This window comes from Bos indicus, chromosome 28 (assembly GCF_029378745.1).
Source record: "Bos indicus isolate NIAB-ARS_2022 breed Sahiwal x Tharparkar chromosome 28, NIAB-ARS_B.indTharparkar_mat_pri_1.0, whole genome shotgun sequence".
Classification (NCBI taxonomy): Eukaryota; Metazoa; Chordata; class Mammalia; order Artiodactyla; family Bovidae; genus Bos; species Bos indicus.
Genome location: NC_091787.1, coordinates 19,345,045 through 19,372,569, shown reverse-complemented (window position 1 = coordinate 19,372,569; position 27,525 = coordinate 19,345,045). Strand labels below are relative to the sequence as shown.

The 27,525-nt window shown below is 39.7% G+C and overlaps 1 protein-coding gene across 2 annotated transcripts in view; it reads right to left on the bottom strand.

Annotated features, from left to right (window-relative positions):
* Positions 1-7,395: 7,395 nt before the first annotated feature.
* Positions 7,396-27,525, bottom strand: part of NRBF2 (nuclear receptor binding factor 2) — a 29,167-nt gene continuing 9,037 nt past the window's right edge. The window contains exons 2-4 of one of the 2 annotated variants that reach the window (XM_070782329.1): positions 14,956-15,040; positions 10,243-10,283; positions 7,396-8,918 (exon numbers count right to left, since the gene is read on the bottom strand). In XM_070782329.1, the coding sequence (XP_070638430.1) occupies positions 8,208-8,918; positions 10,243-10,283; positions 14,956-15,040 (837 nt within the window). In that variant the 3' untranslated portion in view covers positions 7,396-8,207. The remainder of the gene's footprint in view (positions 8,919-10,242; positions 10,284-14,955; positions 15,041-27,525) is intronic. The other variant, XM_070782330.1, reaches the window with a different exon arrangement.

Genomic DNA, 27,525 nt, shown 5'->3' with positions numbered 1-27,525 from the left:
GCTGCCTGTATTCATATCGCACACCTTTAACTTTTTTTGGCTTATTCATAAATGCAAAACCATTCTTCACAAAATGATTTCCTAGACACCAACTAATGATTTTGTGTTCATCTGCAACCCACCACACACTCCCAAGGGAACAAGAATCAAAGTTTCTCACCATCCACTAGATGGCACCGTTGGTCAGTGGTGCTTAGGACAGGCTTCCAGCTGGGACAAGATGGACAAATCCTGAGAGACACTTGCCAGTCATTCTGGCAGAGATCTTCAATTAGGATACACTAGGATTATGACAAAACACGATAAAGATTACTGTGTAGAATGATTCAGTAAATAATAATAGATGTTATTATCATCACAGGTCACATCTTTTCAAATAGGTTGTAAATACACCCTGTAGCAGACTGCCTCACTCTGGTGTGTGTTCATCTTTTGAAACAACAAAACTTCAATCACAACTCCTCAAAGACAAAAAAGGAAACCACAGAAAGTGGACATTACGATTTCTACAAGTGATTTTAAGGAGGAGCTCACCTTTCAGTGGGTGGTCTCCAACTTCTTGGAGAACAGTAGCTGGGGTGCAGTGGGGGAGTATACGCCTGAGAGAAACCTGAATGGCCAGGCCACTGGGCCATGGTAGGAAAATTACAACCACCCGAGCGCGGCCCAGGAAAAGCGGCACAGGACTGCTAGTCTAGACTCTTCTCTTGGCTCTGCTGCCAATCTGGTATACAAGTCTACGTAACTCCTTCAGGGCCTCAATTTCTTTTAGAAAATAGGTCTTAAAGATTCTAAAAATTTTAACATCACATAAAAAATGGTTCCAGCCAAAGCATTCTTAAGAAAAAGAACAAAGCCAAAAGGTATCATGCTCCCTGACTTCTGAACTACACTGCAAAACTACAGTAATTGAAATGGTAGAGTACTGCACAAAAACAGAAATGCAACAAAATAGCCCAGAAACCAACTCTTAAACACACACGGCCAACCAAGCTCCTCAGTAGTGCTGCTGGGAAAACTGGACAGTTCACTGTAAAAGGATGAAATTAGAACATTCCCTAACATAAACATAAACTCAAAAGGGATCAGATCAGATCAGTCGCTCAGTCGTGTCCAACTCTTTGCGACCCCATGAGTTACAGCACACCAGGCCTCCCTGTCCATTACCAACTCCCGGAGTTCACTCAGACCCACGTCCATCGAGTCAGTGATAGAGTCAGGATGAGATGGCCATCCAGCCATCTCATCCTCTGTCGTCCCCTTCTCCTCCTGCCCCCAACCCCTCCCAGCATCAGAGTCTTTTCCAATGAGTCAACTCTTCACATGAGGTGGCCAAAGTACTAGAGTTTCAGTTTTAGCATCATTCCTTCCAAAGAAATCCCAGGGCTGATCTCCTTCAGAATGGACTGATTGGATCTCCTTGCAGTCCAGGGGACTCTCAAGAGTCTTCTCCAACACCACAGTTCAAAAGCATCATTTCTTCGGCACTCAGCTTTCTTCACAGTCCAACTCTCACATCCATACATGACCACAGGAAAAACCATAGCCTTGAATAGACGAACCTTTGTTGGCAAAGTAATGTCTCTCCTTTTGAATATGCTGTCTAGGTTGGTCATAACTTTCCTTCCAAGGAGTAAGCGTCTTTTAATTTCATGGCTGCAGTCACCATCTGTAATGGTTTTGGAGCCCAGAAAAAGTCTGACACTGTTTCCACTGTTTCCCCATCTATTTCCCATGAAGTGATGGGACCGGATGCCATGATCTTCGTTTTCTGAATGTTGAGCTTTAAGCCAACTTTTTCACTCTCCACTTTCACTTTCATCAAGAGGCTTTTTAGTTCCTCTTCACTTTCTGCCATAAGGGTGGTGTCATCTGCATATCTGAGGTTATTGATATTTCTCCCAGCAATCTTGATTCCAGCTTGTGTTTCTTCCAGTCCAGCGTTTCTCATGATGTACTCTGCATATAAGTTAAATAAACAGGGTGACAATATACAGCCTTGACGAACTCCTTTTCCTATTTGGAACCAGTCTGTTGTTCCATGTCCAGTTCTAACTGTTGCTTCCTGACCTGCATACAAATTTCTCAAGAGGCAGATCAGGTGGTCTGGTGCTCCCATCTCTTTCAGAATTTTCCACAGTTGATTGTGATCCACACAGTCAAAGGCTTTGGCATAGTCAATAAAGCAGAAATAGATGTTTTTCTGGAACTCTCTTGCTTTTTCCATGATCCAGCAGATGTTGGCAATTTGATCTCTGGCTCCTCTGCCTTTTCTAAAACCAGCTTGAACACCAGGAAGTTCACGGTTCACACATTGCTGAATCCTGGCTTGGAGAATTTTGAGCATTACTTTACTAGCGTGTGAGATGAGTGCAATTGTGCAGTAGTTTGAGCATTCTTTGGCATTGCCTTTCTTTGGGATTGGAATGAAAACTGACCTTTTCCAGTCCTGTGGCCACTGCTGAGTTTTCCAAATGTGCTGGCATATTGGGTGCAGCACTTTGACAGCATCATCTTTCAGGATTTGGAATAGCTCAACTGGAATTCCATCACCTCCACTAGCTTTGTTCATAGTGATGCTTTCCAAGGCCCACTTGACTTCACATTCCAGGATATCTGGCTCCAGGTCAGTGATCAAACCATCGTGACTATCTGGGTTGTGAAGATCTTTTTTTGTACAGTTCTTCTGTGTATTCTTGCCATCTCTTCTTAATATCTTCTGCTTCTGTTAGGTCCATACCATTTCTGTCCTTTATCGAGCCCATCTTTGCATGAAATGTTCCTTTGGTATCTCTGATTTTCTTCAAGAGATCTCTAGTCTTTCCCATTCTGTTGTTTTCCTCTATTTCTTTGCATTGATCGCTGAAGAAGGCTTTCTTATCTCTTCTTGCTGTTCTTTGGAACTCTGCATTCAGATGTTTATATCTTTCCTTTTTTCCTTTGCTTTTCGCTTCTCTTCTTTCCACAGCTATTTGTAAGGCCTCCCCAGACAGCCATTTTGCTCTTTTGCATTTCTTTTCCATGGGGATGGTCTTGATCCCTGTCTTCTGTACAATGTCACGAACCTCAGTCCATAGTTCATCAGGCACTCTATCAATCAGATCTAGTCCCTTGATAAAAGACCTTAATGTTTAGACCAGAAATCGTAAAACTTTTAGAAGAAAACAGGCAGAACACTCTTCAGTATAAATCACTTTTTTTTTTAATCTGTCTCCTCAGGAAAAGGAAACAAAGGCAAAAGTAAACAAATTAGGCCAAATTAAACGAAAGTTCTTGTCCAGCAAAGGAAACCACTGACACACAAACCTACTGAATAGAAAATACTTGTGTTATGACTAATATAGGTTAGTATCTGGACTATATAAACAGCTCATTAATTAAATGTGGACAGTAAATTTAAAAAGACATTTTTCCAAAGAAGACAGATGGCCAACAGACACATGAAAAGATGCTCAACATTGCTAGTCAGAGCAATGCAAATCAAAACCACGAGATATGACCTCAGACCTGTCAGTATGGCTTTAAAATGTAATATTACTTGGCCAGAAGAAAGAATAAAAATTCTTCCATTTGCATTAATACGGATGGACCAGTAGGGTATTATGCTTAGTGAAATACATCAGAAGGACAAATCCTGTATATTATCACCTTAAAAGATGATTATAACAAAAAGGGACTCACAGATAATAGAAGACAAACTACTTACTGGGACATGGAAGTGTGGAGGGCCAAGACTGGGATTCGGGGTTAAGAGGTACAAAGTACTGTGAATAAATAAGCTGCAAGGATATATTCAACAGGGAATACAGCTGAAATTTTAATTTTAAATGAAGTAAAATTTATAAAAATAACAAATCACTCAAAACTAATACTGTAAAACCCAACTACAATTTTTGTTTCAGATAGCATTTATTTAATACCTAATGCATGCATCATACTATTCTTTTTTTTGTAGATTTTAAAAAATTTTTATTTTATTTTTAAACTTTACAATATTGTATTAGTTTTGCCAAATATCGAAATGAATCTGCCACAGGCATACACGTGTTCCCCATCCTGAACCCTTCACCCTCCTCCCTCCCCTCCCCTCCCTCTGGGTTGTCACAGTGCACCAGCCCCAAGCATCCAGTATTGTGCATCGAACCTGGACTGGCGACTCGTTTCATACATGATATTATACATGTTTCAATGCTATTTTCCCAAATCTCCCCACCCTCTCCCTCTCCCACAGAGTCCATAAGACTGATCTATACATCGCAGAGTGAAGTAAGCCAGAAAGAAAAACACCAATACAGTATACTAACACATATATATGGAATTTAGAAAGATGGAAACAATAACCCTGTGTACGAGACAGCAAAAGAGACACCAACTACAATTTTTTAAAAAGTGTTAAAAGCAGAAAGCGCTTTAATGTTTTGAATTAACTTATCTAGAGACAAAATATTTTCATTATTTCAATAACCTTCTGTTAAGACACTAGGGATAGACAATGGCTTCAAGAATGATTTTGAAAGTATCTTATTTCCTCATAAGCATGGTTTCTGAATTCAGTATGGATTTACCTGTGGTTACCATGACATTATACCAAGACTGTTACTACATACTCACTTTCTGAAAGAAATGTTTTTGTTGACATTCTGTGAAAAGCTAAGAGTAAGAATTTAGGACTGCTTTCTAATGCCCAGATAGTTATCTGGGTTCAAAAGCAGAGGCCACCACTGAGTAAGGAAGGACAAGTCTACTCCACTTCCAGTACATGCATAATTCAGTTTCATTTAGTGGAAGAAAGCTTTCCTTAAATCCCTTTAAGGGCCTTAAGCTACACAGAGAGAAGAGAGCACCTACAAACCCCGGCTAGGAGATGGGCCACGTGCCTTGTGGAATAGTGTTTTAAGCACCCACTCTGATAGCTCAGTTGGTAAAGAATCTGCCTGCAATGCAGGAGACCCTGGTTTGAGTCCTGGGTTGGGAAGATCTCCTGGAGAAAGGAAAGGCTACCCACTCCAGTATTCTGGCCTGGAGAATTCCATGGACTGTGTAGTCCATGGGGTAGCAAAGAGTCAAACACCACTGGGCGACTTTCACTCACTCCATGGAGACACTGTTAGGTTGCTACGAATATACCAAGTCATCTGGTCAAAAGGCATATACTGGGTTGGCCAAAAAATTCCTTTGGTTTTTAAGTATAAAGACACGTTTTTTGTTTTCACCAAGAACTTTATTGAACAGTGTTAATCACCATTTTGTTCCACTACTTCTGCCAATTTTCAGGCAACTTCATAATCCCATCTTCCCAATACTTTATCCTTTTAAGCGAAGCAAACTGTTCCAGGTACCTTAACAGTCTTCCAGGGAATTGACATTTTTTTCCATTAAGAGAATTTTGTAAAGACCCAAATACTGGAAATCCGAAGGTGCAGTGTCTGGTGAGTACAGCGGATGAATCGGAACTTCCCAGTCAAGCTGTCACAGTTTTGCCTGATCATCAAAGAAACGTGATCTTGCACTATCCTGATGGCAGATGATGCACTGTCTGTTGAGTGATTCCAGCACTATTTGTCGAGTGCTACTTTCCTTTGGTCTAACTGGGAGCAGTATGCGTGTTGGAATTGTTTGGTTTTCCAGAGGAGCTCATAATAGAGGACTCCCTTCCAATCCCACCATATCTACATCACCACTTCTTTAGATGAAGACTGGCCTGAATTAAGTGTGGTTGGTGGTGGTTCATTTCACTTGCCCCATCATCTCTTCTGTTTTACCTCATGGTACAGTATCCACTTTTCATCACCTGTCACATTGCCCATTTCTGTTCTAAAAATGAATGTTTTCATTACATTTAAGTAGAGAATCGTGAGAAGTACGGTCAAGGTTTTTTTTGCTTAACTTATGTAGAATTCAAACATCAAAGGGAATAACGTAATGAAACTGGTGCAGCTGATTTTCAAATTTGAGTTGGGTATTTTGAAATATGTTGGCTATTTCCTGCATGGTATAATGGTGATTGTTCTCAATGTCTCGATTTGATCGCTATCAACTTCAACTGGTCTATCCGACTGTGGAGAATCGTTCAGCAAGAAATCGCCGACTTCACAAACCTCTTTTGACACATTCCATCAGTCAGAACACCTCCATACACTGCACAAATCTTTTTCTGTATTTCAGTTGCATTTTTCTCTCTTTTGAAATAAAGCATAATACGTTGAAAATATTTTCTTCCATTCTCAATATTAAAATTGCTACACAAAAATTCACCAATTTTGACAACTTTTTAAAAATGCACACTGATGTACAGTTGTCACAATACAATCTAACAAAACTGTTCTGAGTGAAGTTAAAGATAACTAAGTGCTACCAGAACCAGCTTATGGAAAAAATGAATGAACCTTTTGGCCAACCCAATACATTCTACGGATAGACTCAAATACAAAACCTAAAAACAAGATGAAACAGGAGTACTAAAACGTGAATAAATGCTTCAAAGACAATGGAAAAGTAACGTTCGTCTATTTAACATGTATGCTAGTGGAAATGCACAGAACAGGGTCTTGTGGAATACATGTCAAACTGCTGACCAGGGAAGGGAGATGGTAGAGGAAGAAAGGGAGGGTGTCTTACGAAGTGTTCACATCAAAACATAACATCTCATTTTTAAAAGTAAAATAGATAGGCTATAACAGTGTCATTATTGGCACAATCTTTCAAATCTCAACTTTTATAAGGATGGTTAGGCAGGCAAAGTATTCCGAGTCTAGGATACTACAACACTGAGATGGACAACCAACAGAGAATAGAACTCTTTTCCTATTTTAAGAAGCTAAGTTTATTTTTGGTTTCATCTGCACCAAGATGAGACACAGGAAAAAGGGACTTCTGCATGGTCACTTCATCTCCTCGGCCTTCTGCTGGTGTCATCACTAGACATGTGAGCCCAACCCTATCCCCTCAACCCAGTTGTCCCCATTCCCTCAGGAGATGCCGTTCATCCGTATTTTTGCCTCTCTCCCAAGATTAACCAAGTGTATGCCTTAAACACACCCGGTGGCTTATACCCTCATGTTTCACTTACACCTTCCTCTTCTCCCCACTCCTGGAACATCACTGGACTCTGCAGAGAGGAGAGGATCCAAGCAGCACTTCGCTACCTCTGCTCTGCGCTGGAGCACGGCTGCCTCCAGCCTGAACACCGTCCCTGCGTGCCAGCCCACGAAGGCTGGGTACATAGAGGCTCAGCGACTTCCTTGTTCTCTTCCACCATAGCTGTAGAGGTAGCTGACTACAAAACATGAAGAAAATCTCTAACGTACCAAAGTAATTGTTTGACAGAATGTCTTCAAATTCATGTTCAAAATTTCCAACACAGAAGCTGAACAAAACTTGCTTTTAACAAAGGTATAAAATACAATTACTTTATTGATTTATTACAATCAAATACTGCCGACTAGCATTACTTCCACTCGTGCATCATTAAAAACAAAAGGATATTTCCTTGATATTTTCAAATGATGCATTACACAATAAACAAAAAAAGTTAGAACTTAAAATGCACCCTGATTAATAATGTAAACTGGTAATTAAAAAAAAAAAAAGCATAACTAATAATTTGGTTCCTTTCTTCATAAATGGAAATTTAAATATTTCTCCTGATAGTCTTGAGGTTATCATTATGTTACGAGTAGTGCAAAGTGTGGCACACAGTTTCTTCTAGAAAGGTGTGTCTTACACACCTCATTAGACAAAGGAAATGTGCATAACGATGCATACAGTCAATGCATGATAGAAAGCACGTTTCAAATACAAGGCAGCCCCTCAGGCAACCATATTATTTAGGTTTTGCATTATCATTTATGGCATTACAGATTAATTACACATAACATACTTTTATAAATTTTAACCCTGAAGATAAAAATAATTGTTGCTTGAAAAAAATTATTCCAGGTAGCCATTTGGTTTCTATCAGGAGAGAATGAACCTCCAACAGTTTCGTATCTGCCAAGTCTGGAATCATTAACTGGAGTCAGTACATCAGACGCGCGACATGCTCCGCAGTGGCCGTGCCAAGTCCTGTCAATGCCTCTTCTCTGCAGTGTGCCTGGCGCAGCACCTCCGGGACTACCCTTGCACGCGGCTTTCCCTTTTTCATTTTTGCTGGATTATCTGTATTACCATATTATTTCCTCTCTTTACCTCTTCTATGGCCTTTCATTTTAATTATTCATAAATCCTTTCAGAAAATCCTCAGAGAGCTCCATGAGGGGAAGTTCTGGAGATGGGAAATCCAAGGGAGGAAGATTGGGTATTGGAATGTCCTTGGCTTTCCCAGTGTTTGAGGCAAACTTCTGCCAGGTTGAAGAGGCTGCTGCAGTTTCCGAATGTGGTGGCAAGCTCCATAACTCTGACTTTTCTACAAAATCAGCATCTACATCGAGCTCCTTTTCTGTTGGGCCTTTTAGAAGTCTGGCCTTTTCCGCCTTTAGCTGTTTATTCTCTCTCCGTAATCTTTCATTCTCAGCCACGAGGAATTCCACATGCCTCTTCAAATCTGCAATTTTGGTGGCCTGCTCCTCTATAATTGTTTTATCATCTTTTGGGGCTTTGCTTCCAATGCATGGCTCTGTTGGCTCCCTCTTCTGCTGAAGTAAAAATAGTAGTGTGTCTGGATCCCTGTCAAAGACCCCCTGAATTTCAGGCAAGTGTTTCTCTGTGGAAGGGCTGTACTTCTGAGACAGCAGGGGACTCTGGCTGTCTGCATCCTCAGCAGAGGGTCTGTGAGATGCCTGAAGTTGGGCAGCTGCATCCTTGTCTGTGCTCTGCTGGGCTTTCAGTCTCTCCTCCCGCTTTGCCCTCTTCCATCTCTCCTGGATGAGGAGGAGCTGTTTCATGTGGCTATCCCTTTGCAGTTCCAGTGATAAGTGAGCCTATTACACAGAAAGAAAAGTATAATTTAACATTTTTTTAAAGTCTCTTTAGTAATATCCAGTAAATGGTATTCTAGTATTTTCCTTTCTGAATAAGCCAGTATCACCTGAATTTTCAAAATTTTTAAAATTTATACTATGTTTGCAATAGAACGCCAAACATTTTCCAAAATAATAAATAGTCTTTCTAGGTAAGCTACCATCTTTATTCATAAGCAAAACACTGTTCAAGAAGTCAGAGTAAGTCCTATTCCAATTCCAAATCAACACACTGAATCGTACCTTTTTTGAACGTGCCTCAGCCCTCTGCAATGATATTTGTACTCAGCTTAAAATCAGAAAATTTCCAGTTTGGACTCCTATTCTACAACTAAAGTCTTTCTATCAACAAGGGTTCAATGCACTGTCTGTATTACACTGTTAACACAAGCAGTTCTGGACAGTCAAAAGGAAGTACACAGAATGGATCACAGCTTCTACAGAATTGCTGTTTTTCCCCTGTCACTGAGATCCCCTCAGATTTCCTTAAGTCAATTAAAGATTTACCAAGTAACTCCTCTGTATCTGCCACTTTTATTATCAGGAAATCACCTTTGGTTGAAGATTCAGCTTTTATAAAGGCATTTTAAAACCCTAGGCAGGCCCTCCACAAACACAAAAGACAATGTAAAGCCCCTGGTGAAATAAAAGCGCCAGAAGCGCTTTGGAGTTCAGGAAAAGACAGGTTTGGATTTAAATGATCTTTGACAAGCAAAGGAAAGGCCAACTGGTTTCCCCTTGGCTAGGCCAGCTTGCTTACTGTGAGCTAAATATCAGAAAAGGCATTAAGTGGGGTCTCTAAAAGACACACATGGCAATCCAAAGTCTATGAGAAAACCCTAGGGAAAAAAGGACAAGCAGTTTCTGCATGCCATCAGCAGCAATTTAGTTTTAATTTTTATTTCATATTGGAGTATAGTTGACTTACAAAGTTGTATTAGTCTCAGGTGTACAGTAAAGTGAATCATTACAAATATACATCTACCTACTCTTCTAGATTCTTTTCCCAGACGGGTCATTATAATAGAGTATTGAGTAGAGGTCCCTGTGCTGTGAAGTAGGTCTTTGTTGATTATGTATTTTATATATAGTAGTGTGTGTATGTCAATTCATTTAGTTTTAATTTCCTCTCTGAAAAACTAATCTCTTCCCCAATTTATGTATTTTTGACTGTAGTGTTTGGGGAGGAGCCATGTTTCCCTTCAAGAACTTTATTTTATACACAATTCAAGTCTCCACAAGAAAACCTTTCTAACCCTTGTTGGAAATATTAAAAGTGTCTTACCTGCTCAGACTGTGTTAGCTTCATGGCTTCAGAAAGATATGCTGGTTAAAAAAAAAAAAAAAAAAGGCACATTAATATATGTCATCATTTTGTTATTAAAAGATCAAAGTACGAGTTTTAATACTCTTCCTTTGACAAAGAGAACTGGTTTTAGAAGCAATTCTGCTACACAGTTATCCTATTCCTGAAAAGGATTTTTAAAAAAAGGATTCTTAACTTCCCCAAAAAGGAGATCAGTGGTAATCAAATGGAGATATCCCATACTTCACCTGGAGGAGCTGGTTCTTTTAAATCACTGTAGATTTCACAGTTAAGGAAGTAAAGATGACATAATCAGAAAAACAATTAAGGAAGATTAAAATTATATAAAAACCTATCAAAATCCTATTATGCTCATAGAAATATCAAGATACTGACTATCAATTACTTTTTACCCACGTGAATACCTAGACCATCATTTTTGCCTCCTACAAAACCATTTTATTGAATTGTTTCTAAGTTATATCATCAGCCTACCATGAATTTGGTAGTTAAAAGTCCGAAGAACTCACTGATCTTTATAATAAATAAGCAGCTGCAGGCAGTATTATGAAGTTTATGAAAACAAGCTAACTGCTGGAAACCATGGAGCCATGTTTCCCTTCAAGAGCTCATGATGCATTTGGGAACTAGACTCCCAGCCCTTTCCCATTTTATTTTTCTGTGGAGTTTATATTTTGTTGTATTCCTCTGAAAGCCCTGTTATAGCTTGTCTGGAACAAGATGGAGTATAAATGACAAGTATTACTAGCAACAGTAAAAATAACAAGTAGTAACGGGCTTCCCTCGTGGCTCAGAGGTTAAAGCGTCTACCTGGAATGAGGGAGATCTGGGTTCGATCCCTGGGTCTGGAAGATTCCCTGGAGAAGGAAATGGCAACCCACTCCAGTCCTCTTGCCTGGAGGGAGGAGCCTGGCAGGCTACAGTCCATGGGGTCGCAAAGAGTCAGACACGAGTGAGCAACTTCACTTTCACTTTTAGTATTAGTAACAAGTTGTGTCCAATTAATCCTCATTTTTTATCTCTTCCTCACTATAAACTTTTTGGCATCTCTCACACATTAAGCTCCTTCTTGCCTTTTTGCTGACACGACAGGCACTGCTTTCTGTCTACTCTTAATCCAAATATTTTAATGATTTTCTAAGTTCGTGACTTGGAACTACTGTCTGCCAGGTTCTACCAGTCTTTAAGGCAGCCTAACTGGGTGCTCCCTCTCCACCAGAAAACACAGTTGGTTATACAGCCTTTGTTCCACCCATATTAAATTTTTTTTCCTCAACCTTCTTTTACTCCTATATTAAGTCCGTTAACTGCATACAGACCATTTCTTTTCCTTTTCTTCATGTTTAAGTCTGTTGAGACATTCTATTTCTTACTGTGAAAGTGTGGATAAATTTCCCTAGACATCCCTCCCATTCCCTCTGCATACATCTGTCTCCCTGTATGAACTACAGTTTGCTTCACATTCAGTTTCTTAAAAAATGAAAGTTTCACAAAACTATGCTTAACCCAAATGGAATACCTCCTTCTGTAGACTCCTGAAACTATAACATGACAGAAGACACCCAAGGACACTGAGTTCCCAAAGAGCAGAGAACTCAACAAGACTCACACTGTCATTTAAAAGATTTACCCAATGTCATTTTAAAATCTGAGCCTTTAAAAGTTACTTTAAAAGAAAAAAAAATTATTAAAAAAACTTAATTTAATTGGAGGATAATGACAACATTGTGGTGGTGGTTTTTAATCTGTTTGCATGGTAGTGAATTTGCTCCACAGCCACAACAGGAACGAGTGCCCACCATGACAAAAATGTCAGTAGAGAATACTCATCTCAGAAAATCTAACAATGTGGTTAAACTCCTTCCTTCAATCATGATACAAGGCTAATATTTAAATACTAAGTAGATGATGAGGAAAAGGAATTAAGAATATCTGAAGAATTACTTTTTAATAACATCTACTACTATTCTATCATGAATCTGTTGAGCTGCCACAGCCTATCTGCACACACACAGCACTGACTCTGCACACACACAGCACAGCACTGAATGCACACACACACAATACTGATTCTGCACACAGAGCACTGACTCTGCACACACACAGCACTGACTCTGCACACATAGCACAGCACTGACTCTAAACAACAAAGACTGACATGCTCCGAATCATTTTTGTGACACCACAGTCGCAGAAGGTTCAGGTCAAGATGTATTTTCAAGTACATATAAACACACACACTCAATTCTGTTCATCTTCCGAAAAGTTCACTTTGACTTCTAAACATTGTTAATGGCTGTTACTAACTTCCCATTTAAGCTTTTGCCCTTTTTGCTGTCTGTGAAAGAAAAGAAATCCACTTAGAGACTGGACTGCATAAGACTGACGAGAGAGAGTTACAGCAACCCAGTTACAGCTGCTAATCAAGGATTAAAGCAAGAGAGTCCTCTAACAGTGGTGAATTATTGGTAGTTTACAGCTTAACTTTTTTTTCAATATAGGGTGGTAAAAATAAGTACACCTCCTCTTCCCTACCCCCTGTCAGATTGAAGGTGGCTTTTTCTTTCTGAGTTTGGTATGTCAGCTGATCAAGTAACCTCTACACACCCACAAGGCACGATCAGAACACTACCATGCAGAGGATCTGAGTCCTTAGCGCTGTAGTCTCAGGGTCTCCTCTGCTCTTCAAATGAGACCCCTTCTTCTGCTAGTGAATTCTCTCACTTCAGGCTTTTGTTTCCAACATTCCTCAGATGACGACCTTCCCCTGCTGTGTCTCTAACATGATTTCCAAACACTCAGCTGCTTACTCTCAGGATATATTTACATCCACACCTCCCAAAACAGCTCTGTTCAAGCCTAGATGTTAAGTCAATTTAGAAAACACTGAGTTCATTCTATCCACATTAATTCTCAAACTAGCATTACATTCACAACTCTAACTCTGAAACACAACACAAGGCTATTTTCAAACAAGTCTAAACTCCAAATCAAATCGGCTGGCTGGGATTAAGTAACCACACTTAAAGTTGTACCTCCAAAATTAGAGCTAATGAAATCCAACAAACTGCTTTTATCCTTCCACCCCTGAGAAAGTCACAGAATTTAGATAAAGAGAAAGGGGGAGAGGTGTTTAAAGCCCAGCATTAATTTTAAGTCTTCCAATGAAGACAGGAATATAGACTAGGAATGAAAGAAACTTCCCTCCCAAGCAGGAAGGGAAGATCCCACGTGCTGCTGAGCACCTAAGCCTGCAAGCCACAACGACTGAGCCCAGGTTGAGCATGCAGCTACTGAAGCCCGTGTGCCTTCGACCCCGTGCTCTGCGACAGGAGAAGCCGCCACCACGAGAAGCTGGGGCACTGCAACAAGGACCCAGGACAGCCAAAAATAAAATTAATAAATAAACCTTAAAAAAAACACTTTTATACCTTTTATATACTCAGAATATCCTACCAATCAGAGACACTGCTTTGGGAAAGCAAGTGTTCTCCTTTCTTGATGCAAGTAATAAATCCTTCGTTCTCTGGGGGAAAAAAAGAATATTCTACCAATCAACACACAATCCATGCTGTGAGGCATGGCCAAGTAGTGATAATAATAAATTAAAAACCACAAAGATTTATGGGATACATACAATGTGCTCAGCCCTACAGCTGAAGGATACACTTCAGTGGCAAAACTAACTCTTCAAAAGTAAGGCTTGAAATTTTGTCTCAAAATTACTGACTTGTAGGCAAAAATCACTGACATAGAAGGACTTTTCTAAACCAGTCTCCACTGTACTGTCTATATTTCAGCAGTGAGGCAACATAGGAGAAGATTCTGCTGGGAAAAAACAGGACACTGATTATGTCACTGACCTCAGGGAAAGGAGTGCCTTTCTCCAGCAGGAAGACTACAGGGCCCGCTCAAAGAACGGTGGCCACGCGGATTCTGGATGTACCACTCCCACTCCTAAGCTTTTAGGCTTGTTACTCGGCTAACAGAAACCAGTCTGTACAAAACAGACCCTGGAGAGCTATTTCTGAGTTCAACATACACTAACTTTTATGACTGGGATAAAATAAGGTGTTTGAAAGGAATCCAGTAATTCTAAATGTCACACCTAAAAGGTCATCAGCGGCATGATACTATAGGCATGAATGTATAGATGAAACATTCAGAAGGGAAGCTAAAGAAAAACCACAGGAAAGGGTTTTGATGTGTTTTCCATTATCAGCACCTTAGGAAACAGAAACTCAGTGAAAATTAATTGGCTGGAATTAAATTAGTTATTAATTCCAGAACCCAAAATGGCTAAATATTTGAAATCCAAACTCCTCTATAACAACTAAGATGAACCAACAGACACTTACTGCAATCACTTCTGTCTCTGGGGAATCTTCCGGCTCAGAAAGTCGTGTCCAGGAATCATTTACCAATAAGGCATATCCAATTTCCATGACTTAGAAAGACCAGGCTAAGAGGAGCTGGAAAATCTAACACACTCACTTGAAAAATATTCCAAGCTGTGTTACAGTGGGTCGGGAGTCAGTGTGCTACATATGCAGGGCAATAACACATCACTACTCCTGTGACTTTCATCCTAAATACTGTGTTGAGAGAGAACTGGAAAAAAGAAACTGCCCAGCAGTTTCAGAGTCGGTACTACTTAAAAAGAATACTCACCTGCAGCCTTTTTGTGACAAGAAATAGCCTCTTCGTATTTCCCTGCAGCTAACAAACGATCTGCTCGTCTGCTCTGTTGATGGGCCTAGAAGACAAACATTCCTGAGTTCTTTACTTTTAAAAAAAAAACAACTTTTAAGACAGTGATGCTGTTTGTTGCCACATGTGCCAAACCATTACAACTCTATCTGAAACTGGGGAAATCTAATGTGTAGTATCTGAAAGGCCTGGTAACTTCTTTCAACTCTACTAATAAACTATCAAGGTTAATACCAGGCACTAACTCCTTCAAGGTGCTCACATTCATCAGAGATTAACCAAGAGTTAAAATCAGATTGTTACTCAAAACGTATACTTTGTTTTTTAACTCATTCTTCCTTTTCAACATTAAAGTTACTATTTACATTTTAAAGATAAAAAATTCATACATTATACAGTTGAGGAATTAATGATACCAATATTCAATGTTATGGTGGCTATTTTTTCAGGTACAACTCACCTAAACAACAAACTCAGAAGTACTGAACGCATATGGTTTAACTAAGTAGTCACTTGTCTCCTTTCATCTGTGTTACATTTAAGAATTATTACAATTCTGTGAAATGTGTTTCATCTCTTACAAAAGGAGCTCCCTAGACTCATAGCAGTCACATATCTTACATTAAGTTATATAGTTAGCAGGCAAGGAGAAAGAAATGGAAGTCTTCCAACTAGGCTAATGTCTTCCTCACTAACAAACTCACAGATAATTTAACAAAGCTAGTCAAAGTGAAAAAAGCACTATACACGTATGTTCATAGCAGCATTATTCACAGTAGTCAAAAAGAGGAAGTAACCTAAGCACCAATAGAAAAATGAACAAAATGTGGTATATATGTACAGTGTGAAATCAGCCTGAAGAGAGTGGAAGCTGACACATGCTGTAACATGGATGAACTTTAAGGACTTTAAGCTAATAATGAAATATAACATGAGCCACTTAAAAGAAAAATACTGTATGATCCCACTTATGAGGTATCTGTGCTCAGTCTTTCAGTCATGTCTTGACTCTTTGGGACCCCATGGACTGTAGCCCACCAGGCTCCTCTGTCCATGGGATTCTCCAGGCAAGAGTACTGGAGTGGGCTGCCATGCCCTTCTCCAGGGATCCTCCGGCCCAGGGATTGAACCCTCATTTCCTGTGTCGCCAGGCTGATTCTTTACCACTGAGATATCTCAGAAGCCCAGAGACATATCTAAAGTAGTCAAATTCATAAAACCTGAAAGTAGAATGGTGGATGCCAGAGACCAGGGGAAAGAAAGGTGGGACGTTCTCATTCAATGGGTGTAGTTTCATTTTTACAAGATGAAAAAGTTCTGGACATCTGCTGCACAAAAATGTGAATATTCTTAACACTACTTAACTACATTTAAAAATTATAGACGGCAAATATGGGAGATCCCTGATGGTCTAGTGGTTAGGAATAAATGCTTTCACTCCCATGGCCCAGGTTCAATCCCTGGTCAGGGAACTGAGATCCCAAAAGCCACACAGTATAGTCAAAAATTTTTGTAATTAAAAAAAAAAAATCAAGAGATGGAAAATTGTATGTTCTCTGTGCTTTACCTTAGTGTTTTTAACAGCAAAAATCAAATCTGTGTTAGGTGTAAAATGATTCACCTTGAATGCTTTTCAAAAAATGTGCCACTGATGCCTCATAAAAACATTTCAGAGGATCACTTTTGTAACTGAGATTAGAAATATTCTGAGCATGCTTACAAATCATGCTCAGTGGAAAACAGGTGAAGACAAAAGCAGGGCACAGCACACTTCTAGCAATGCATGCTGTCTACATTTCTCCTGTTTCTATTTTAGTAAGGAAGAAGTAACACTTAGAAACAAGATTATTCATCCAATTTTTTCAGAGGCTTCTTACTCTTCAAACAGTAAACAAACTTTTTCTCTAAGTTTTAATTCTTTCCTAAAAAAGGCGGGTGGGGGTGGGGTGGGGGGGGACAAGAAATGACTAGGGGCTGAAAATAATTTCAACCATGCAGGCTTGGACTGAAGAAAAAACACATGTTCTGAACACAGGAATATTAGATAGTATCCAGAAATGACAGAGATCTTTGGGAAGAGAACGTACATGATGAAGAAAACTAAGTTACAACATGATTTCTCCAAGAAATGTATTCTGAGTATAGCTAAAACAAGTGACACTCCGGTTCTAGGTAGGGGGGAAATGAAAGAATCAGTACATGCCTTTACCTTTGTAGGCTTTGAAAGAAGCCCTCTAGAAGAGACAGTGTCCTCTGAAATCCAAAAGTACTTTCTCATCAGGATGGCACAGTGTAGGCAAAGCCCTACCAAGACCCTGAGGCACTGGCCCAAGTCCTCACGCTCCCATTAAAACCAGCCAAATTATCTGGGCTTTCAGGGTCTGCTTCCTCACTTGTAAAATGATGGAGTTAGACCACATCTGTGCTTCTCAAGTTTTAACTGAATCTGAATCCCTTGTGGAATACATGTAGACTCTTCTTCAGTAGGGCCTCAGATTCCACCAGTAAAGCTAGACCCACAGGTTCCCAGACGCACTTGAGAAGCAGGGATGAGATGCTCTCTGGGGTTACCTCATTCTAACGCTGTGTCATTCATTAGCTTCTGTCCAATGACATCAATCCCTTTCTACCTTGGACCATATTTATGAAGCTCCCTAGTTAAACTTCAAGTTTCACAATAAGAGAATATTTTTTCTTTCTCATATCCTTTTTCATTATGGTTTATTGCAGGATACTGAATACTTCCCTGTGTTATACAGTTGGTCCTTGTTGGTTATCTTCTTTATATACTAGAGGCCATGTCTGCTAATCCCAAGTTGCGCCCACCCCATTTCCCCTTTGCTAACCGTAAGTTTTCTGTGAGACTGTTTCCGTTTCACAGAAAAGTTTGTTTGTGTCATATTTTTTAATACCACATATAAGTGACCTCTTATGGTATTTCTCTTTCTCTAACTTACTTCACTTGTTATGATAACCTCCAGGCCCATCCATATTGCTACAAATGGCATTATTTCATTTGTTTGTGGCTGAGTAATATTCCATGTGTATATATGACAACACCTTTATCCACTCACCTCTCCATGAACCTGTTTCCATGTGTGGGGTACTGTAACAGTGCTGCTATGAAAACAGGTGTGCATGTATCTTTTTAAATTGGAGTTGTGTCTGGATACACGCACAGGAGTGAGACCGCTGGATCATATGTATAGCTATTTTTAGTTTAAGGAACTCCAACACTGTTTTTCACAGCAGCTGTACCAACTTACATTCCCACCAACAGTGTAGAATTCCTTTTCCCACACTCTCTCCAGTATTTTTAATTTGTAGAATTTTTTTTAATGATGGTCATTCTGACTGATGTGAGGTGGTATCTCATTGTAGTTTTGATTTGAATTTCTCTAATAATTAGTAATGTTGAACATCTTTTCATGTGCCTACTGGCCATCTGTATATCTTCTTTGAAGAAATGTCTATTTGGGTCTTCTGCCTATTTTTAATTGAGTTGTTTGGTTTTTTGTTATGAGCTATTAGAATATTTTGGAAATTAAGCCCTTGTCAGTCACATAGCTTGCAAATATTTTCTCCCATTCTGTAGGCTTTTTGTTTATGGCTTCCTTTCCAATGCAAAGCTTGTAAATTTGATTAGGTCCCATTTGTTTATTTCTGCTTTTATTTCTATTGCCTTGGGAGACTACCCTAGGAAAACACTGCCATGATTTATGTCAGAGAATGTTTTGCCTATGTTCTTTTCTAGGAGTTTAATGTTGTCATGTCAAGTGTTCAAGCCATTTTGAGTTTATTTCTGTCTATGGTATGAAATAAACTTTTTTTTTCATTTCAAAACCAGAGAAACCAAAAGTTCTCAAGTTGTAAGACCAGGACCTCATGGCTCTTCCAACTCCCCTAAAACTTCTCCATGTAAAATGCAATCTCTGATCACTCTGCCAATTCAGGAGTTACATCTCATTTTAAAACGCACACCTACTCTAGTTATCTGGCCCATGAGCAATCAAATTCCCTATTAAAATACAGGTCCTACACCAAATTCGTGTTAGACACTCAGCAAATGCTGACTGTTGAGGTTTTCAAATCTCAGCTTGAGCATTTATTAGACACTGGAACTTGGCTTTCTTAACTTCCTGCCCAAGTTTTCTCATCTTTAAGATGAGAATGTTGTGAAAATTAAACGAGTTAAAAGACAACAAAAGGGACTTGCCTGGTGGTCCATGGTTTAAAATTTGCCTTCCAATGCAGGGGACGAGGGTTCCATCCCTAGTCAGGGAACCAAGATTCCACATGCCATGGGGCAACTAAGCCCACCCACTGCAACTTACTTACCCACACTCTACAGCCCATATATCACAACTAGAGAGCCCACCCTCTGCAAGTACCAAGCCCGCGTGCCACAACTAGAGAGCAGCTGGCATGCTGCCACAGAGAGTCCATGCGCCCTGATGAAGAGCCTGCGTGCCACAACTAAGACCCAACACAGTCAAATAAATATTGTTTTTAAAAAGAAGAATTTAAAAGCATCAGAGCTATCTACCACCATAAAATGTATAATGTGGTGGAAGAGACTAAACTGCATTCTCTTCAACTAAAGATACTGTACAAAACTTATTTTCATGTAGTTCTTATTTTTAAAACAATTTGTAAAGATCCTTCTTAAAGCAAAGATTATATGGTCATTTATTTATATCTGTTTTGTTATATACAGAACATTCTATCCGAAAGCAACAAAATACACATTCTTCAAGTGCTTAAAGAACATCCTCCAGGATAGATAATAGTGTTAGACCACAAAACAAGTCTTAATAAACCTAAAAAAGACTGAAAGCATTTCAAGGCATCTTTTCCAGCCACCACAGAAACTAATTACAAGAAGAAATAAATTACAAGAAGAAAACTGGAAAAACTGTGACTATGTGAAGATTAAATAGCATGCCACTGAACAATGACTAGGTCAAAGGAGAAATCAAAAGAGAAATAAAAAATACTTTGAGACAAATGAGAATGGAAATAAAACATACCAATACTTATGAGATGCAGCAAAAGCAATTCTAAGAGGGAAGTTCATATGGATAAAAGCCTACCTTGCAGAACCAGAAAAATCTCCAATAATCTAACTTTACACCTCAAGGAACTAGGAGAAAAAAAAGAAAAAATGATGCCCAAGGTTAGTAGAAGAAAGGAAATAACGAAGATCAGAGCAGAAACAGACGAAATAAGAGATTAAAAAAAAAAAAAAACCCAGAAAAGATCAGTAAAACCAAGAGCTAGTTCTTTGAAAAGATTAACAAAATTGACAAACCTATAGCTATACTCAACAAGAATACTGAAGTGAAGAGCCGACTCATCGGAAAAGGCCCTGGTGCTGGCAAAGACTGAAGGCAGGAGGAGAAGGGGACGACAGAAGATGAGATGGTTGGATGGTACCACTGACTCAACGGACATGAGTTTGAGCAAACTCTGGGAGATGGTGAAGGACAGGAAAACCTGGCATGCTGCTGTCCATGGAGTCACGAAGAGTTGGACATGACTGAACAATAATACTCAATGAAGAAAAACGAGAAGATTCAAATAATATTTTAAAATGAGGGAATTTCCTGGTGGTCCAGTGGTAAGGACTCCCTGCTTTCACTGCTGTGGCCTGGATTCAATTCCTAGTTGGGGAACTAAGATCCCACAAGCCATATAATGTGGCCAACTCCCCCACCCCCGCTTCCCCAAACAAACAAAAAACAAAAATGAAAGATGTTACAACAGATAACACAGAAATACAAAGGATCATAAGAGACTATTATGAACAATTATCAATGTATGCCAACAAACTGGGCAACCTAGAAAAAATGGATGAATTCCTAGGGAAAAAAACTTTGAAAAAAAACCAGAAAACCTGAACAGACCAGTAACAGGCATACCTCTAAGATATTTCAAGTTCAGTTCCAGGCCACTGCAATAAAGCAAATGCTGGAGTAAAACAAGTCACACAAATTTTTTGGTTTCCCAATGCATGTAAAAGTTATGTTTACACTACATGTGCGATAGCATTATGTCTTTAAAAAAAAAAAAGCTTATTTCCTTAATTTAAATATAATACATTTAGAATAACAATGCCAATAAGACACAGGGTAGCCACAAACCTTCAACTTTTTTTTTTTTTTTAAATCAGCAACATCTGCAAGTGCCATAAAGTGAAGCACAGTAAAATGAGGTAACCACAAACCTCACACAAAAAAACTCCAGGACCAGATGCCTTCACTGGTGAAGTCTACCAAAAATTCAAACAAGAATTAATACCAATCCTTTTCAAACTCTTCCAAAAAAAATAGAAGAGTAGGGAATACTTCCATACTTATCTTACAAGCTAGCATTACCCTGATACCAAAACAGACACGGACACCAAAAGAAAAAAAAAAGCTAGAGGCCAACATCCCTGATGAACAGATACAAAAATCCTTGGCAGAATGCTAGCAAATCAAGTGGGATTTATTCCAGGGATACAAGGATAGTTCAACAAATCAAATTTACCCCAAAATCAATGTGATGACACCTTAACAAAAGGAAGACTGAACATGATATGAGCATTTCAACAGGATAAAAAGCATCTGACAAAAATCAACACCCACTCATGATAAAAACTCTTAACAAAATGAATATAGAGAAAATATATCTCAACATTATAAAAACCATATATGACAGGCCCACGGCTAACATAATACTCAGCACTGAAAAGCTCAAAGCTTTTCCTCTAAGATCAGAAACAAGACGAAGATGTCCACTCTAGCTGCTTTTAGTCAGCATAGTATTGGAAGTCCCTTCTAGCCACAGCAATTAGAGAGTAAGACATCCAAATCAGGAAGAAGTAAAACTGTTCACTATTTAAGGATAACAAGATATTATATACCAAAAGCTCTAAAGATTCCACCCAAAAACTCAGAATCAATGAATGTAGTACAAAGTTGTAAGATAAAAAATCAATATACAGGAACTTCCCTAGTAGGCCAGTGGCTAAGACTCCACACTCCTGATGCAGGGGGCCCAGGATGGAGCCCTGGTCAGGGAACTAGATCCCACACGCCGTGACTAAGAGTTCTCAGGCTGCAACCAAGATTCCGCATGCCGTAACTGAAGATCGAAAATCCCACATACCACAACTAAGACCTGGCACAATCAAATATTTCACAAAATCAATACACATATTTCTGTTGCATTTCTATACTCTAAAAACATATAAGAGAAATTAAGAAAACAATCCCATTTACAACTGCATCAAAAGCAGTAAGTACGTAGGAGTAAATTTAACCAAAGAGGTTAAAGATCTGTACCCAAAAACTATTAAGCCACTGATGAAATGGATTTAAAGAATAGTTAAAATGTCCATACTACAATACACAGATTCAGTGCAACCTGTCAAAATTCCAAGGGTACTTTTCACAGAAATCAAACAATCCTAACAGTTGCACAGAAATACAAAAACTCCCAAATACCCAAAGCAATACAAAGAACAAAGCTGCAGGAATCAGGCTCTTTGATTTCAAACTATCTTACAAAGCTATGTGTGTGCTTAGTCGCTCAGTCATGTCCGACTGTTTACGACCTCGGGGACTGTAGCCCACCAGACTCCTCTGTCTATGGGGATTCTCCAGGCAAGAACACTGGAGTGAGTTGCCATGCCCTCCTCCAAGGGATCTTCCCAATCCAAGGACTGAACCCAGGTCTCCCACAATAAGGGTGGATTCTTTACCGTCTGAGCCAGCAGGAAAGCCCTACAAAGCTACAAGAGTCAAAACAGTATGGTAGCAGAAGACGACACAAAGACCAATGGAACAGGATAGCCTAGAAATAAATCCATGAATAAGTGTTCAATTAACAAATGTCAAATGAGCCAAGAATATACAACAGGGAAAGGACAGTTTCTTCAATATGATGTTGGGAAAACAGGATAGCCATGTGCTAAAGAATGCAATTGGACCACAATCTTACACAACACACACAAGTTAACTTAAAATGGATTACAAAAAACATAAGACCTGAAACCATAAAACTCCTCAAAGAAAACATAGGCAGAAAGCTCTTTGACATAATTATTGGTGGTGATAATTTATTAACTGACAGCAAAAGCAACAAAAGCCAAGAGTGGGACTACATCAAAGTAAAAAGCTTATGCACAGCAGAGGAAATCAAAATGAAAAGGCAACCTACCAAATGGGAGAAAATATTTGCAAATCACATATCTGATGAGGGGTTAGTATCCAAAATAACAAAGAATTCATACAATATAAAAATAAAAAGCAAAACAATCTGATTAAACCACAGCAATTTTCTCTTCGAGAAAATCAGAGATACCAAGGGAACATTTCATGCCAAGATGGGCACAACAAAGAAAAGAAATGGTATGGACCTAACAGAAGCAGAAGCTATTAAGAAGAGGTGGCAAGAATACACAGAAGAACTTTACAAAAAAGATCATAATGACTCAGATAACCACAATGGTGTGATCACTGACCTACAGCCAGACATCCTGGAATGTGAAGTCAAGTGGGCCTTAGGAAGCATTTGTATGAATAAAGCTAGTGGAGGTGATGGAATTCCAGTTGAGCTCTTTCAAATCCTAAAAGATGCTGCTGTTTGATGATGCTAGCACTCAAAATGCCAGCAAATTTGGAAAACTCAGCAGTGGCCACAGGACTGGAAAAGGTCAGGTTTCATTCCAATTCCAAAGAAAGGCAACGCCAAAGGATGTTCAAACTACCACACAATTGCACTCATCTCACATGCTAGCAAAGTAACGCTCAAAATTCTCCAAGCCAGGCTTCAACAGTAAGTGAACTGTGAACTTTCAGATGTTCAAGGTGGATTTAGAAAAGGCATAGTAACTAGAGATCAAATTGCCAACATCCACTGGATCATCGGAAAAGCAAGAGAATTCCAGAAAAACATCTACTTCTCCTTTATTGATTATGCTTAAGTCTTTGACTGTGTGGATCACAACAACCTGTGGAAAATTCTTCAAAAGTAGGGAATGACAGAACAACTTACCTGCCTGAGAAATCTGTATGCAGGTCAAGAAGCAACAGATAGAACTGGACCATGGAACAACAGACTGGTTCCAAATCGGGAAAGGAGTACATCAGGGCTGTATATTGTCACCCTGCTTATTTAACTTATATGCAGAGTACATCATGAGAAATGCTGGGCTGTATGAAGCACAAGCTGGAATCAAGGTTGCCGGGAGAAATACCAATAACCTCAGATATGCAAATGATACCACCATTACAGCAGAAAGTGAAGAACTAAAGAGCCTCTTGATGAAAGTGAAAGAGGAGAATGAAAAAGTTGGCTTCAAACTCCACATTCGGAAAACTAAGATCATGGCATCTGGTCCCATCAATTCATGGCAAAAAGATGGGGAAAACAGTGACAGACTTTATTTTGGGGGGCTCCAAAATCACTGCAGATGGTGACTGCAGCCATGAAATTAAAAGACCCTTGCTCTTTGGAAGAAAAGCTATGACCAACCTAGACAGCATATCAAAAAGTAGACACGTTACTTTGCCAACAAAGGTCCGTCTAGTCAAAGCTACGGTTTTTCCAGTGGTCATGTATGGATGTAAGAGTGGGACTATAAAGAAAGCTGAGCACCAAAGAATTGATGCTTTTGAACTGTGGTGTTGGAGAAGACTCTTCTCTTATTGGAGAAGATCCAACCAGTCCATCCTAAGGGAAACCAGTCCTGAATATTCATTGGAAGGACTCATGCTGAAGCTGAAACTCCAATACTTTGGCCACTAATGCAAAGAACTCACTCCTTGGTAAGACCCTGATGCTAGGCAAGATTGAAGGTGGGAGAAGGGGATGACAAAGGATGATACCGTTGGATGGCATCACAGACTCGATGGACATGAGTTTGAGTAAGCTCCGGGAGTTGGTGATGGACAGGGAACCCTGCCGTGCTGCAGTCCATGGGGTTGCAAAAGTCAGACACAACTGAGCTACTGAACTGAAACCACAGGCAGAGAATCTCAGTAGACATTTTTGTTTTTTGTTTTTCAGAAAAATACCCAGAAATGGAACTGCAAGATAGTATGGTAATTCTACTTTCAATTGTTCAAGGGACCTTTTTCCACAGTGGCTGCACCAATGTATGAATACAGTCCCACCAACAGTGCACACGGGTTCCCTTTTCTCCAATTCTGGCCAACACTTGTTACTTCCTATCTTTTAGAGAGTCACCTTTCCAACAGGGAGGATTTCCCCTATGGCTCAGACAGTAAAAAATCTTGCAATGCGCAAGACCTGGGTTCAGTCCCTGGTTTGGGAAGATCCACTGGAGAAGGGAACAGCTACCCAATCCAGTATTCTGGCCTAGAGAATTCCATGGACAGAGGAGCCTGGTAGGCTACAGTCCATGGCGTCGCAAGACTCAAGACATGACTTGGCAACTAAACCACGACCATCCTAACAGGTGAGAGACGATATCTTGTTGCGGTTTTGATTTATTTGCATTTCCCTTATTAGTGATGTTGAACATCTTTTCGTGTACCAGTTGGCCATTCGTATGTCTTCTTTGGAAAAATGTCTATTCAAATCCTCTGCCTGTTGTTTAATCAGATTTTTTTTTTTTTTTTTTTTTTTTTTTGCTATTTTGGATACTAACTCCTTATCATATATAATTTGCAAATATTTTCTCTCATTTGGTAGGTTGCCTTTTCATTTTGCTACTGTGCGTAAGTTTTTTAGTTTGATGTAGCCCCAAAGGATTATACTTTCTTGATACTCTTTGTTGCTTCAGTTCTTATTTTCTTCGCTTTTCTATCAGCAAGTGTGGTAAGCTGCTTATATGGCTCCCAATGACTCCTTTCTCCTGGGATTCCCAACCTTATATAATCTTCCCTCCTCAAATGTGGGTTGGATCTAGTGATTTACATCTCAGAAACAGAATACAATCAAGGTGATGGAGGGTCACTTCCATGGTTAGGTAACAAAAGATCGTCACTTACATCTTGGTAGCACTTTCTCCCTTGCTTACTTTAGTGCAGCCAACAATCCTGCTGTTCACTGCCCCAAGGAAACACTCACCTGGAAGGGCATGAGGTGGTCTGCCAACAGCCAGCAAGGAACTGAAGTCCTCAATCCAAAACCCCTCAAGGAATGAAATCTTGCCCTCAACCCTGTGAGTGAACTTAGAAGCAGTTCAGGAGAGCCTTCAAATGATACCGCACCCCTAGCTAACCCTCACCTTGACTGTAGCCTTGTAAAAGACCCTGAAGCAAAGAACCCAGCTAAGTCATGCCTTTATCCCCGACACACAGAAACTGTGGGGAAACAAATGTGTGTTAAGCTGCTAAATTTCAGGATAACTTATCTCAGTAGGTAACTGTGGCTCAACTGGTAAAGAATCCGCCTGCAATGCAGGAGACCTGTGTTCAATCCCTAGGTTGGGAAGATCTCCTGGAGAAGGGAAAGGCTACCCACTCCAGAATCCTGGAGAATTCCACGGACTCTATAGTCCATGGGGTCACAAAGAGTCGGAAACGACAGTGACTTTCACTTAAGTATTCATTTAAGGTAACTAATATTTTAATAGTATGGTATCTGTCTTTTGTAAGCTGCCTCAAACTTTATTTGGAAATAGATGTTTAAATATGGAAAGCAGTGACTAGCCAATACCTACATGGCTGGGATATTCTGTCACTGAATATTGGGAGTATTAGCTTTGTGATACCACAATCTCATATTAAAATACTTTCTGGCACTTAGGGTTTACAATACACTGATTTAATTTTGAGAATCCTGTGGAAATTCTCATGGAAATTTGTACCTCTGATCCAGATAGGATGGAATAGCTGGCATTGGTTTACCCTCCAATTGTAAACAACTACAAAACTGGGTGAAGTATAAGGAAACAACAGTTTACAGATGGCGGAGAAAAAAAGTAACAGGATACATTTTCAAGAAATGGGAAATGTACAAGGTGAAACCTGCATTCCCCTTGGGATTCTGAGTGCATTTTCCAAAAGAGAGTACAGGAAAATAAAGCCCAAGAAGGCAGTATCTCATTGGCCAAAGTTCAGTCACTCAGTTGTGTCCAACTCTGTGACCCCTTGAACAGCAGCATGCCAGGATTCCCTGTCCTTCACTATCTCCATGAGTTTGCTCAAACTCATGTGCACTGAGTCGGTGATACCATCCAACCATCTCCTCCTCTGTTGCCCTTGATCCTGCCCTTGATCTCTCCCAGCATCAGGGTCTTTTCCAATGAGTAGGCTCTTCACTTCAATGAGTAGGCTCTTCACATCGGGTGGCTGAAGTACTGGAGCTTCAGCCTCAGCACCAGTCCTTCCGACGAATATTCAGGGTTGATTTCCTTTAGGATTTTGATCTCCTTGCTCTCCAAGGGACTCTTAAGAGTCTTCTCAAGCACCACAATTCGAAGCCATCAATTCCTCGGCGCTCAGCCTTCTATAATATGGTTCAACTCTCACATCCATATGTGACTACTGGAAAAACGATAGCTTTGACTATCTG